General features: G+C 46.7%; 1 protein-coding gene across 4 annotated transcripts in view; it reads right to left on the reverse strand.

Moving 5' to 3' along the window:
- ESCO2 (establishment of sister chromatid cohesion N-acetyltransferase 2) overlaps window positions 1-14,271 on the reverse strand; it is a 25,634-nt gene extending 11,363 nt beyond the window's left edge. Inside the window, exons 1-6 of one of the 4 annotated variants that reach the window (XM_061990428.1) lie at window positions 14,209-14,231; window positions 12,970-13,195; window positions 12,247-12,315; window positions 9,606-10,596; window positions 5,072-5,162; window positions 2,014-2,074 (exon numbers count right to left, since the gene is read on the reverse strand). In XM_061990428.1, the coding sequence (XP_061846412.1) occupies window positions 2,014-2,074; window positions 5,072-5,162; window positions 9,606-10,596; window positions 12,247-12,299 (1,196 nt within the window). In that variant the 5' untranslated portion in view covers window positions 12,300-12,315; window positions 12,970-13,195; window positions 14,209-14,231. Of the gene's footprint in view, window positions 1-2,013; window positions 2,075-5,071; window positions 5,163-9,605; window positions 10,597-12,246; window positions 12,316-12,969; window positions 13,480-14,208 lie in introns of those variants that run through there. The other 3 variants (XM_061990429.1, XM_061990425.1, XM_061990427.1) reach the window with 3 other exon arrangements.
- Window positions 14,272-15,045: the final 774 nt, after the last annotated feature.

A 15,045-nucleotide genomic window follows, 5' to 3' on the forward strand; every position in this document is an offset into this window, starting at 1 on the left:
TACAGAAGCAGAAAGCAATCTCCACATGCTTGTGCTTCATGCCCATGACACCCTCACCCAGCACATATATTAGAGATACACTCAGGTGAGCACGGGAAGGTGGGAGGAGATACAGGAGCTTCAATTAATTCTTTTTACCTGCTTTTATCACAACTCCTGTCCTGTTTTCAACACCCATTTCTAAACTTGTGAGCATGCTGCTCATCTTTGCGCTGTAGATGATTTCTGTGGAGCATCAACCCATCTCCTTCACAGTGCCAAGCCCACCACTAACCCACGTCCCTCAGCACCTCAGCTACACAGCTTTGCAATAGCTCCAGGGATGGGGACTCCACCAGCTCCCTGGGCAGCCTGGCACAGGGGCTGACAACCCTCTCAGGGAAAAAGTTCTTCCTCAGCTCCAATCTACACTTCATCCAGATCATGGATAAACACATTAAATAGAAATAGTTACAATACAGAACGTAGTTACACAGAAAACAGTTACAAAAGCACATCACAGAGAGAGTTACTATGGCAAAGCAACAAACCTGATGGCAGAGAGAGGTCAGTTTGTCACTGAATTCAGAGAACAAGGATATTGCACACCATCAGCACAAGGCATACCTGCCAAGCCTTCCGCAATCCTTACCTCCAGACAACAGTGTGTCCCCAAATAAGTGAGTCATTTTGTTTAAAACCAGACTCTCACTGGTAAAGGAGGTGAGGTGTGACAGAGGCAGAGAAGCTGCCAGCTGGTGCAGGAGCCCCAGACTAGCCCAGGTAGTGTCACTGACCAGCCCCGTCAGCCCTTCCAGCCTCACTCCACAAGGGACCCACCGTTCACCACCACCGCTTAGAGCAGAATTGTCCCACGCTGTAGCTAATGTAGATAAACTCAACTCAAAAAGCTGCTCACAACACAGAATTGCTTCAAAACCAACAAGAAGAGGCCAGAGCCATCCCAGCCACACTGACTGGGAATGTAGGTGGGCTGAACTCACAAGCACATGTTGCCTCTGCTGTCTACAGCACAAGAGACTAAAAGGTACACACCAAAAGCCAGATCATGGGGGAGATTGTAGTGAGGGAGAGCAACATCTCCCTGCTCGTTGTGCAGTCATCAGTGTTAGGCTGTGCCACTGCACATCTGTTTTGACCACTGTGGTACCACCTCAGATGTGTAGGTAGGGCTGTTGAGAGGTGCAGATCCCTGCAGAATGGCCAGCATGGAAAGACTGAGAGTTACTGCTCTTTATGGACACTCCACATAAGGAGTTCACAGAACACATAGGAGTAGCAGAAATTCATTGAAACCCCTTCTAAAGGGCCTAAACAGCACAAAGACTGTGACATTCTGGGTGATGGAGGTATCCTGAAACAGTCTTCCTTCTTCTAATGATTTTATCACTAGCACAGCTGAGTAAGAAGTAAAGCCCATCAGCTCAATAATATCAAAAAACTGTTGAGGTTGGAAAAAGACTTTTGAGATCCTCAAGTCCAACTGTTCCCCCAGCATTGCCATAGCCACCACTAACCCACGTCCCTCAGCCCCACAGCTTGGAAATCCTTCCAGGGATGGGGACTCCACCATAGCCCTAGGCAGCCTGTGCCAAGGCTGCACAACCCTTAAGAAATTGTTCCCCAACTGTAATCTGAACCTCCTCTGGTGCAACCCACCCAGGTCCTTTCCCTTTGGGCAGCTTCCCAGCCCCTCTGCCCCAGCCTGGAGCTGTTGTGACTCAAGCTCAGAGCAATGTCATAAGCAAAACATACTACAGGCAGGATGAAAAATGTGTATTTCCTTATTTACACACTAGAACCCCCCTAAACCAACACAAATGTAAACTTTCATCTGCTCTTTAAAGGAAAACAAACTCCAAACACCCTCAGGCTCCCAAACCTTACAAGAAGTGGGAGGAAACCTAAGCTGTTGTTTTAATAACTAGTATAATTATTGGTTTTTAAATACTAATTCTGCAGATGTCACACTCAACAATCATTCTTGAAGAGAGTTAACCAAGAGTCACTTACTTCTTCTTGCTGGCAGGGGGTGCACTGAAGATGGGGTAGACAACAGCATTTGGAGCAGATGCTGGAAAAGACAAGTGAAGTTGTTAAGGTTTAGAATCCCTTTCAGTTGCAGAACACATTGACAGAAAGGTGATGTCCAGGAGTAGGACATAATCATCTCCAATCTACTTAGGTGACATTCACAGGGCCGTCTGGTGCTTTCCCCTCTCTCAAACTGGGACCATTTAGTGACCTGATCTTGGTGGACCTGCTTTGGCAGGGGGGTTGGACTGGATGATCTCTAAAGGTCCCTTCCAACCCCTACCATTCTATGATTCTATGAAGCAACAGTTTCTTCTGCAGTGATTCCTTGGCTATTAATGAAGCGTGTTAATCAAGCACAGGTGTCTCCATCTCCCGTGATTTATAGCCGCAAGCTATAGCTTCTTCATCCCAGAGCAGCTGGGAGTTGTCAGCTAGGTGACAGCACACAGGCCGCAAGGCTTAGGATAATTTAGCAAAGGCTTTGGGAAGTAAAACCAAACCAATTATTAGCTGGGAATATATATTTTTCCCCTCCAGGGTAAAAAGTTTAAATGCTGTGCTGCTTTTGACAGCATTCAGAAAGAGACAGAGGCTTCTTAGGGATTAGAGAAACACGGGAAAGTGCATAAGCAGAAAAATGGCACCATCAGCCTCCAAAAAACAGCCCATGAAGATGGAGCAGGAGACAATTAAAAAGTCTCCTGTTAATATCAGTAGTGGAAAAGATGGTGAACAGCCACAAAGATGATCCTAATAAACAATACAAAGCCTGCAGCCTCCTAGAAGGGCAGGATGTTTGAGGACCAAGGCATCTCTTGGGAAAGGCAAATCACATCAGGCACTCCTTGGGAACGCGATGGCAACAGCTTTATAAACAGGTGGAAAACACAAGGAGGCTTTTACTGGGAGCTGGAGATAGCAAGAAGGGAAGAAGCTGGCAAGCACAGAGCGTGCCACTCCTCAGGACAGGAGGAGGAGGCATGGAGAAGTAATGACGTTCAAGAAAATAGATGTCACTTCATTCCAAAAGTGGATAAACATGGTCCCGTGGGAAGCAAGACAAAAGGAGGGTGGGGGGAAGAAAGCTCAGGAGTGCTGGCAGTTTCTCCAGGAGATAGATTAAGACCAGATGTGCCAAAAAGAAGTGGAGTAAGAGACAAACACAGCTAAATCACGTTGACTCCTCTCACAGGAAACTCCAGGAATCCCAAAGGGAAGAGAAACCAGAGACTGAAAGCAGAAATGGCCAATTGCAAAGTCACAGAGTGGTTGAGGTTGGAAAAGCCCTTTCAGACTCTCAAGTCCAACCACCACTAACCCATGTCCCTCAGCACCTCAGCTACATGGCTTTGCAATAGCTCCAGGGATGGGGACTCCACCAGCTCCCTGGGCAGCCTGGGACAGGGGCTGACAACTCTCTCAGGGAAAAAGTTCTTCCTCAGCTCCAATCTAAACCTTTCCTCCTGAGTACAGAGGGACAATCATTGCCCTGGTCCTGCTGCTACACGGTTCCTGAGCTGTACCTGGGAATGCCCCAGCACCAGGAAAGCATCCTGGAACACCAAGTGGAAAACCCAAAAGTTTGTGTGACCAAAAGGGGGGGGGGGGGTCATAAAAACCATGTGACAAAACCTTTAATACCTTTTTATTTTGGTCACCCATAAAAGAATTAGCCCTGATGAGACTGTAGGCACAATGAAGACACAAAGGAGATCTGAGCTTCCCCAGCTGGGTATAGATGTTGACAGAACACTTGAATAAATGGGGCCTTTTTAGTCTCACAAGGATTGAATTAAGCCAGTGCTGCTGCAGCTGGAATAGCAAGTGCTGCCTATTTTTAAAAGGGGGGGAAAAAAATGAGAAACCAGGAACTAAGGATAAAATAACATGACCTCAACTTCTGCAAACATACTGGCACATGTTAGTACATACTTGGGAGATGAGAGAGCAGGTAGAGGCCAACACATCAGTTTGCCTTAATAAAATAATATTTAAGCAACAACTTTTTACTGTCACTTCTTCTTCCCAAGAGGAAAAAGAACAAATGTCTTAAAGTTAATGTGTATCTCCTGAAAATTCCCTTGTGTTGGTAGGGAAATACAGTCCCTGTAAACCAACCACAGGAAAAGGGTGAAGTTTAGTGGGGGGAAAAAAACCCTCAAATAATTATTGTTCCTAACTCGGTGCTGAAAGGAAAAAGAGAGTGGAGTTTCCTCAGTGGCCATCAGGAGTAAACAGTAATAGATACTTACAGCTTTGTAGATAGCACATAGAGGCATTTTAGAGACTAACTTAAAAAGCATTCTTGGATTGAAAAGGGGCAGGAGCAAATAAACTTAACTAGGGGGAAGCACTACACTGAACAACAAAAGCAGGGCAAAATAGGAGATAGGGATCAACACTCTGGGCATCAGCTGAGGGTGATGCCCTCAAGTGAGAGTGCAAAGGCCTTGGGTGACCATCTACCTCAAGCCAAAGGCATCTTCCAAAGGAATGCAGTCACTGTGTGTGAAATGTCTGACTCTCTTCCTGCTAACTAATGCTGAGAAGAAGATCCTTTTGGGAGTGCCACATCAGGAAAGATGTGGCTCAGCCTGCAGAAAAGGAATCAATGAAAAAAAGTCAAATGCTTCAGAAGAAAGATTTTAAAGAAGGAAAGAGGAAAGAATCAGGGTAATAATCCAGGGAGAAGAGAATGGAGAAAAATGTAATAATAGGATACAAATGCAGTAATTCTCACATCTTGCTGGGAGGGGGCTATGTAGTAAATCAGAGGAAAGGTAGGTTAGACATCAGGATAAAAAACAGTTCCCATACCGCTTAACGATAAAACAGACTCACCAGGGAGACAGGAGAACCTCCATCCTTACCATTCAGCTTATTTAAACACTAAGCTATAGGATAAGATGAGAATTGAGAAGAGTTGATCCTGCTGGGGACAAGCAGGTGACCTAAGAGATATCCTAAGTCTCTCCCACCTCATTTCCCTGCAGCAACACAAGTCACAAACCAAACCAGGCAGACTCCAACCTACCTCTCTTATTCAGCTTATGTGGAGATTGGCTTGGAGGAATGACATCATCATCTGAGTCGCAGGTTGTAGAAGAACTGGTTTTGTCAATATCCTGCAAATGAAGACCATTTTTTTAGGGTAAAAAGCAAACTCTATAGTTGATGTTCTCAAAACAGCAGCTATAGTGTCATATAACTTGAAGTGAGCTTGACAATAAACATTAGCACCAGATGTTATCAACAGCTGTATTTTCCAAAAGCAAGACATGATTTTAGCAGACTGTTTCATCCACCTGAAAGCTCCAGCCAACTGCTGAATTTGGAAGTGATGCTGAAAATGTTGCACCGCAGCAGTGAGGAAAAAACTCTTATGTTACACGTTACTCACAGCCTCCAGGCAACCATTTCTCATCTCCCTGTCTTTGACCATGATAAGCAACAGTGGATATGACCTAACAACATGTGCTCACAGCCCAGAAAGCCAACCCTGCCCTGGGCTGCATCCCCAGCAGTGTGGGCAGCAGGGTGAGGGAGGGGATTCTGCCCCTCTGCTCTGCTCTGAGGAGACCCCCCTGCAGTGCTGCCTCCAGCTCTGGGCACCAACAGCACAAGGACACGGAGCTGATGGAGCGAGTCCAGAGGAGGCCACAGAGATGATGCGAGGGCTGGAGCCCCTCTGCTGTGGAGACAGAGAGAGTTGGGGGTGTTCAGCCTGGAGAAGAGAAGGCTCCGGGGAGACCTTCCAGCAGCCTCCAGTCCCTGAAGGGCTGACAAGAAAGGCTGAGAGGGACTTTGTGCAGGGGCCTGGATGGACAGGACAAGGGAAGATGGCTCCAAAGTGACTTATTTTTTCCAAGCTGTGAGGCTGGTGAGGCCCTGGCACAGGTTGCCCAGAGAGGCTGTGGCTGCCCCATCCCTGTCAGTGTTCAAGGGCAGGTTGGATGGGGCTTGGAGCAGCCTGGTCTGGTGGAAGGTGTCCCTGTCCATGGAAAGGGGTTCGAGTGAGATGAGCTTTAATATCCCTTCATACACAAACCATTCTGGGATTCAACGATTTTGATTCTCAGCACCTTAACACCTACATAAGCCCCATTTTTTTGTTTTATTGTGGCACGTTGACTTTTTTTTTCCCTTTTAAGCAAGTCCTGACTGTAGAGGTCTGCATCATTTCTTCACTTTCACATGCCTTGGACTCTGCTTTATTCTCTGCCCACAGCTACACAACTTTAGCAAACTTCTCTGGGAAAACGAGTTTCTCAAACTGATTTTTTTGCCTTGAACTCTATTCTTTTTGTCCTTGACAGCGCATTATTTCCCATCTTATCACAAATCCTCAACAGTAACCAGGTAAAGCAACCAGTTGTAGCAGAATCTGGGAGTAGATCAAGGCCAAACTTGGTCCCTATTTTTCGTAACAAGGGCACTAAATTCCCTTTTCAAATACTCCGTGCTTTCGGTTAACCTCTGAGGTATAGTTTGTCAACACAAAACCAAACCTGCCATCGCAGCAGAATCGATTGCTTTCAGATTACTGTTATTGTGCATGCTAATCTTGCACACACAGTACAAAAACAAACTAACATTTGGGTTTTATTAATGCTGCACCATGAAAACATATTATGAATCAAGTCAGGAATGACAGGACAAAAGGAAATGGGCTCCAGTTGCACCAGGGGAAGATTTAGATTGGACATTAGGAATAACTTTTTCAGTGAGAGGGTTATTAAGCACTGGAACAGGCTGCCCAGGGAGATGGTGGAGGCCTCATCCCTAGAGATATTCAAAAGACACATAGATGAGTTGCTGAGGGATATGGTTTAGTTTAGTGATGGGCTTGGCAGTGTGAGGTTGGACTTGATCTTAAAGACCTCTTCCAACTGTAAGGATTCTGTGAAATGACAGAGGAATCTTGAAACAGCACAGGTGAACAGAGGAGGCAATGAAGTGGCTTTTAGTGAAGCTGCTAAATGAGTGCACAGTGTGAACAAATGTTTAAAACTACTGACTTTCACGTTAACCATATGCTCTGTCTGTAGAATAATAAACTGCCAACTCTTTCTTCCCTAATCTAAGAAGTCCTAAGTAGCAAAGTAGAATAAGGCCACTTCATAGAGATAACCACAAGCAAGGAAGAAGAGCAAGATAACCAGAAGCTGCTTGAAGATAACAACAAAAGGAGTGTGTATGCTGAAGCAAGCAGAATCCAGGAGTTCATCCAGCAGACAACTGAGGAAGACTATTAGAAAGGCCACTAGAGGAAGTAAACGACCACCACACTGACTGCAGAAACACTAAATAGACCCTAGATGGCAATGAAAGACCATGAAATAAGGAACTGTGAGGCTGTAAAATTATTTCTGCAGACTGGTGTTATTTATGGTAAATAACCCCAGGAAAGGCACTGAATTTTCATGTTCTAATGTATAAAAGGAGGGTGCTTTTGTCTTGGGGCATGCAAGTTTGGTGGAATCTAGCACTGCATTAAAGAACACCTGCTTGATAACAGCTCTGTTGCTATTGAGTCTTCATTTCAGAATCCTTACCCAGCTGCACCTAACTTCCCACCCTCAATAAGGAACGTTAGAAAGCAAGGGGCTGGGGAGTGGTTAGGAAATCCTGACTTTGAATCACTTGGCACCCCAGATAGGATTCTGCTCGGCTGCAGGGCCCATTGAGAACAGCATTGCCTTGGGTACCCCTGGGGATTTCCCTGGAGGGGCTCCTCACTTAAATCAGATCACTGCAGGAACAGACAAGGACCATTTGCTAAAGATATTACTCTTTCTTTTGGGGAACCAGTCCATTTGGGGCTACCCCCAAGACAGAAAGCTTCTGGATACTTGCACAGGGCAGCATACACCAGCTTGCTAAGCACCTTCAAGGTACACTTTGGTATTTTGGATCTCTTAGTGGTGGAATTTAGGTGCATATGTATTTGGTGTCAGTAAAACAGAGACCTGAATCTCTTTGGTAATAAGTTGGCTGGCTGCTAAATTAAGAGCATTCTGGTGGCTTTGGTATCTTGACACCTGGGTGATGGAACTGTGGCTTTTTTGCATGTTAATGACCTCTGTACACTGAACTATTTTTAGTCTGCTATTGTTAGTTGTTATCTAGGGTTGGGTGAAAAGCATCCTGATTGTTCCTTGTGTAGAAACTTTGTGTATAACATAATGGCTAGTCAAAAAGAGTGGGGGAATTGTAAAGAAGAGTCCATTGGGATGTAAACTAGCCCACTGGAAGGGCTCCAGGCAGGAATTTAAATAAGAACACCTCGATAAAATACTGTAATCAGTGGTGGACTCGATAAAAAATTAGATGATGGTGAAATAGGGCCCCTTAATGGAACTTTAAAACATAACACTTTATTACAATTGTTATTTTTGAGGATAATGAGGTTTTTTCAGTTTGCAAACCTGTTCTAAGACTGTGTTTCACTGCTGCCTTCTCTCCATTGCCAACCCTGCCTTGTAGTCACAAGCACCTCATTTCAGCAAAATCCACATCACAAGCTAAACAATTTTCTGGCAAGCCATAAAATTAGAATCAAGGCCTGGCATGAATCCACTCATTGGTGATAAGTTTAACCACCCCAGCACTGATAAACATGTTTGCATAAGAATCACGTGTGTCAAAAAAAACAACATCAAAACCACCTCAAAACAAGTTTTCTGTCACCAGGAGTCATCGCTGCTTAGATGGCAACAGATAAAAAAAATTGCTTGTATCTCTTTAGTGACAGATAAAATGTTTCAGTTCTTCAAAAACTGAGAGAAAATTCCTTCCTGCTTGGTTAAAGTATGAGAAACCAGGGCTCAGCCTGGCTGCCTGGGAAAAGGGAGCTGCCAAACAAGCACGCAGAGTTCCTGCTGAGAAAAAAATCAGCCCCAGAAAGATAATCCCAGACCAAAACCTGCTTCAATTCCAGCACAGGCTGTACCAGCAAGCACCACCTTGTGACCCTGGAGAAATCACTAACTAAAGACACTCTAGAGAGAATTTTACTTTCTCTGTTCAATTACTTCACTGTCTGGGAAGCAAAAACCAAAGTTTGTTTAAAGCAGAACAGCAGCACTGGTGAGAAGCTTCTCCTTCCTCCAGCTCTGAGCATGTAATGCTTTGCAGACCCTATTATCTAGGGAGGATGCCTTGGGTGCCAGCTCATGATCTCCCACAGAGCTCTGGAAGGTCAGGCTTGGCTTTTGTTACATTTATGAAATCAGAAGGAAAAAGAAAAAACCCAGGAACCATGAAAAAAGATACTTATTGTATTTTGCAGAAACCTCCTGCAGAAAACTGTTCTTTCAGCCTTCAGAACTGGAACATTTCACCACAACAGGAAGATAATGACAGTAGGGCAAAAACATCCAGCAAGTTTACCCCAATTTCGTGCCTTCATAAGGCAGGAATAAATCTATAATCCAGGAATAAATATGTTTTCCTGCCAATATCTAAATCAACACCCTATGTCTGAATAACTGGAGTATGTGTCACCTCCACCTTGCTCAGCAGGTGCTGCGTGTCACCCCAACTGCCCCGATGACCGCTTGACTTACCACGCTCTCTGCAGCGCCGTCTCCCGTGTCTGCAGGTTGGGAAGTACAAACCAGCCCCAAAGGGCTTTGGCTTTTCTGTGGAGATGTTTTTCCTCCACACTCTGAATCTCCCTCCTGATTTAAACAGCTTGTCAAGTCCTCCCTGTGCTCATTTTCCTTCTTCTGAAGCGTAGAAACACTCTTCAGTACAGCACCTGCCTCAAGAGCTTTGTTTCCATCTGCTGCATTCGGCTTTGTAGTTGTCGGCGGGGCAAGACAATTGGTTCCCAGAGATTTTGGGAGACACTGGAGAGACATAGTGTCCACAAAGGGTTTTTTAGAGTGTGATTTCTTCCCAGCAGAAAAGAAGGCTGCTCCCATCTGGAGTTTCAGGGCTGGTTTCACTGTCATGCTCAGGACTCTGAAGGGAGAATCCATCTTCTTTTTCACGAGGCAACTCACATTCTCTTTATCCACGCTGGGTTTTCCCACTGGTATTTCTCCTTTTCCTTTCTTAAGTGTTTTGGGGACAGTTTTGCCATGCCTGGAGCTGGTTCCATGCTTGGTTGGTTTTGAGCTTTTATTCCTTTTTATCTTCCCAGGCCTGCTAGCAGCCAGGAGATTTTCATCCCCATTCCTGTCACCCAAAGTAGAGTTCTCGTTGAGCTGTTTCCTCTCCAGAGGAGTAAGGTAATGCTTCTCCTTGCTATAAAAAGATGCTGCAGGCACAAGGGGCTTGTAGGAAGCAGCAGGTTTGAGGGATAAATTCCTCAAGGCCTCCCTCTGCGTGGCTGTGGGGACACTGGCTGCCTGCAGGGGTGAGACATCCAGCCTCCTCGACAGCACTGGCTTCACCTGGACAGCCTCATTTTCCTCTTTCTCCTCACTGGAGCTGGGAGACCATTTTATTTGAGAAGCAAAGCAAATCTTCCTTGATTTCTTGAGCGGAGACAGACCTTCCCTAAAGCCTGGCATCATTTCTTTGACAGGAGTCTTAAAGGCCTCAGATGAACTGTAATAATAATGACAGAGCAGAGCATCACTGAAAGCTCTTCAGTTATCCTTTGATTTCAATAACACTTGATTTTTGCTTAGCCTAATTGTCTGTGCTGGTGTATGCCCTGAAACAAAGGGCAAATACCAAAATATACACACATCAGAAAGCCCAAGGCTGTCTCACAAGTTTCTACTTTTCTTTTTTGTTAAATAACCAATATATTCTCCTGCCTGAAGCTGTTAGAGCACCTGGGAACAATGCTCATGCTGCTTTCTGGAATACTGCTGGCAGGGGCAACTCTCTTAAGGAGGGGGCGGGGGGAGGGGTGGAAAAGTGATTAGTTTCAGATCAACACTGTCAGATTTGTGCCTCAGAAAAAGGTTGAGTATCTCCCACCTGTAACCCTGATGAAGTCACAATATTCTCCAGTGGTTTCTGAAAAGCACGGGCTGAATATCCCTCTAATAGCTACTGCAGAACCTTCAACCTTATCAGCCTAATCCCCAAGCACTTCTGAATCTAAGGGAGGTAATGTGTTTAGACAAAGGACATGTTTCTGGTTAACCTATTTCCTCAGTGGATATTTACTCCCTGTCTCGGGAATTTCCCCTTTCAATTCAGAAATCAATCTTTGCTCTTGGTCCTCTCTCCTTCCCCAGAAGTATCTGTGTAGGGGAAGTAGAGGACAGGGATAAGAAAAATCAGTTCAGGTGGTTCAGTTACTAAATATTAAGAGAAGTTATGCTTTTGAATTTAACACTCAGCCTTTTGTTCATGGCCAGTAGCTTCTGCACTAGATTTAGGGGCAAAAAGAAATAACCTAGCATTTCTTTAGGTATACATTACAATCATAGACTCACAGAATGGTAGGGGCTGGAAGGGACCTTTAGAGATCACCTAGTCAAACTCCCCTGCAGAAGCAGGTCCACCTAGATCAGGCCACATAGGAACATGTCCAGGGAGGTCTTGAAGACCTCCAAGAAAGGAGACTCCACACCCTCCCTAGGCAGCCTGTGCCAGGGCTCCATCATAGTAAAATAAAAGGCAACTGTTGTTCTTTTAACCCCAGAAGATTATTCAGATCATTTGTGCAGACCTCAGTTTTTTGTAATGTATATCAAAGCCTTTCTCATGTGGAAAGGCCAAGGCTCTACCTCCAAGGAATGCAAACATCAGAATGTTTATTCCTTAAGTTTCTGAACAACCAGTTTTAAGGTTCCTACTGGTTATGTGACTTACTCAGGGCGAGGTCTGTGTGCAAATACCCTGTACGTGGACAAGCATTTGATAGAGGCGGCTGCAAAAATGAGATCCCTTTCTTTCATTATAAATAAATAAATGGATGTCCCAAAGCAAGGTGCTAAAGCGTCATCTCTGTGTAATGCCTTTCCTTCTTTCCCAGTTCTGTGCCACACTCCAGACTGAAGATCATTTTTAGCTTTGCTTTCCCTACATTCGATGAAGCCTCTGAAGATACTCAGTCCAATATAAAATAAGCCACTGAGTTAAAAAACATGGGGTGATGCTCCTACCTCTCAGAATCACCCTGCTATTTTTTTTTTGCACTTTTATGTTAAATGCTCTCAAGGGCTTTAAACACTTATTTTATTTTACAACAATCCATTTGGTTTTATTAGGAAACCCAAAATCCAAAATTAAACATACTCATCGGTGTCGACAGAACTCCGGCTCCTCTTCCGTGGGGTAACAGCTGCCATGTCTTCACCACAGCACCTACAAGAAGATTTCCAGTTAAAAAACAAACAAAAATACTGAATGGCAGCAGTTCAGGCAAGACAGACCGGGACAACACAGGGTTGGGTTTCACAGAATCCTCAGTTAAGTGTAAGTCATAAAACAAGAGCACGCAGAAAGGATCTTCCAGATCAAGTCCAGTTCTGTCACCACAGGCAAAGACATCTTAAAGCCCCTTTCTCTAAAATGCACTTGGATAGTTCAGAGTGTGTTTTACTTTGTATCTCCCACATTTCTCTCACAAAGCTCATTCCAGGCCTCTGCAAAACCTGCTCATCCTGTTTATTCCCACGAGGGTTTCTCGATGGCATTTCCCTTCCAGACGAGTCACCTCTTTACCCAACAGACTTTTAGAGTTCCTCTCCCACCTTGCCAGATACCACAAACCCCATTTGTAGCTCTCATTAGCACAGTAGCCCTTTGAAACAGTTTAAACACTCCATGCTTCTGGTTCTGTCTCTTCCACTTTGAAATAATTGACGTACAATATTCACTTTTCAGTTACCTGGCGGTTCACAACTGAAACTCCAGCAGAAGCAAACACCCTATAGCCAAGAAGTCTAAGAATAAATATTCATAAACTGCTGGAAATAATAATAATTTATTCAATAACCTGCCAGTAGGGGGAAGTACCTCCTAAGCTGCCCACATTAATGCATTGCTGATCTGGGGGAAGCTGTGACTGATTACAGCCCAGGTGTCACGAGCTTTTGTCAAACCAAGGTGGCAGAAGAGGAAGCCAGGAGATGAGGAGCTGTATCAGGAGCTGTACAACCTCAGTGCAGAGCAGTGCTGGCAGAGGGGAGCTTCAAGAGAGGGTAGGCAATGAAGCACCAGGCAACAAAAAGCCTGCAAGTACCTGGGAAATAAGAAATCAGGAAGAAGATAAGACAGAGACAGACTGTTGGAGGGATAGTCAAGGTGCATGTGTGGAAGGAGGAATCTTTATCACTTTCACTATTAACTGGAGGATCCCATAGACAGGTCTCTGCAGAAAAGCTCTCCACTGCCAGCTCCAGCCACTCACACCACTTCCGAAAACATTCATAGCCCAGTTCCCAACCAGCCCCTCACACTAGAGGTCCCACACCTCAATATTGTGTCAGACCTGTGGCCCACAGGCATCTTGCACCCCTGGGATAACAAGCTCTTCCCTCCAGCACCTCACACCTCTCCCACCCCAGCACCTAACCAAATCACCCCTTGCCCCCTCAAGCCCCTTCCCCACACCTCACCAGCCTGTCCCCATGTTGCCTCTTTCCCCTCACATCATCACAGCCTCCTACTCCACCTGTACCAATATATGAGACCTGGTGCACTTCAACATCATCCCCCACCGCACACCAAACCCCCAACCCCCCCCACCGCACACCAAACCCCCAACTCCCCCCCACCGCACACCAAACCCCCAACCCCCCCCCCACCGCACACCAAACCCCCAACCCCCCCCCACCGCACACCAAACCCCAACCCCCCCCCACCGCACACCAAGGCCCCAACCCCCCCCACCGCACACCAAACCCCCAAACCCTCCCCCCACCGCACACCAAACCCCAAACCCCTCCCAACCTCACACCAAGGCCCCAACCCCAACAACACCACCCCGAACCCTCAACTCCCCCCACCAACACCACACCAAACCCCCAACTCCGCCCTCAATAACATACCAAAACCCCAATTCCCCCCCTCAAAACCACATCAGCCCCTGGGCCCAACGACTGCCCCCCGCTCTACCAAGAGAGACACCTCAAAGCCACACCAGACTCTGGCGCAGGCACCCATCATTCCTTCTACAAAGGCCCTGCACCTGCACCCTCTACCCCGAGCGCCCAGACCCCCCTCCCGAGCCCAGTTCCCCGCAGCCGCACTCACACGCCTCAGCGCCGCCACCCGCCTTCCCGCGCGTTCAAACCGGCGCGGCTGCTCTCCCCCCCCCCCCACACTCCTTCTCTTTCCATTGGCCGAGCGCCGCATCTCTCGCGCGCATTTCACCGCCATTGGTCCGACACTGGCGCGCGCCGCTTTGCGCCCGCCCCCACTCGGTTAACAGCCAATGACGTGGCAGAGCTTGCCACAGCTTCCTCCTCCCGCGTAGACTCCAATTCCCGCCGTGCCTCGCGAGCGCAGAGGAAGGCTCTATGCGCGGGGGGGGGGGGAGGTGCTCAGTGCGGGGCATGGTGGGAGTTGTAGTCGTTGCACTGTGCAGCGGAAGCGCGGGAGGCTCAAAGGAAGGACTTCGGCATATGAAGGGATGAAGCGAACTGAAGATGCGTTTGCAAAGGTTAAGGTAGCGGTTACGCCCGGCAGTGCTTTTGCTTTGAAATGGGTCAATCGGAGCTCTGCTCTGGTGACCGTCCTTCATAAACAAAGGTTACTAGAAACTGACAAACAAAACCCTAGAAGGCAGAACAAGCATGCAAACACACAGGCTTGGGGATGTGTGACTGGAGAGCTGTCCTGCGGGAAAGGACCTAGGGTGGTTAACCGACAGGCAGCTGAACATGAGCCAGCAGTGTGTCTAGCTGGCCAAGAAGGCCAACGGCAACCAGGCTTGTATCAGAAATAGTGTGACTCAGTGCTGGTGAGGCCACAGTTCGAGTGCTGTGTTCAGTGTTGGGCACTTCACTGCCAGACGGATACTGAGGGAGCGTGTACAGAGCCGGGCATCGGAGCTGGGGAGGGGCTGAGGGCCCTGGGGGTATTCAGCCT

The sequence above is a fragment of the Colius striatus genome, chromosome 2 (assembly GCF_028858725.1).
Source record: "Colius striatus isolate bColStr4 chromosome 2, bColStr4.1.hap1, whole genome shotgun sequence".
NCBI lineage: Eukaryota > Metazoa > Chordata > Aves > Coliiformes > Coliidae > Colius > Colius striatus.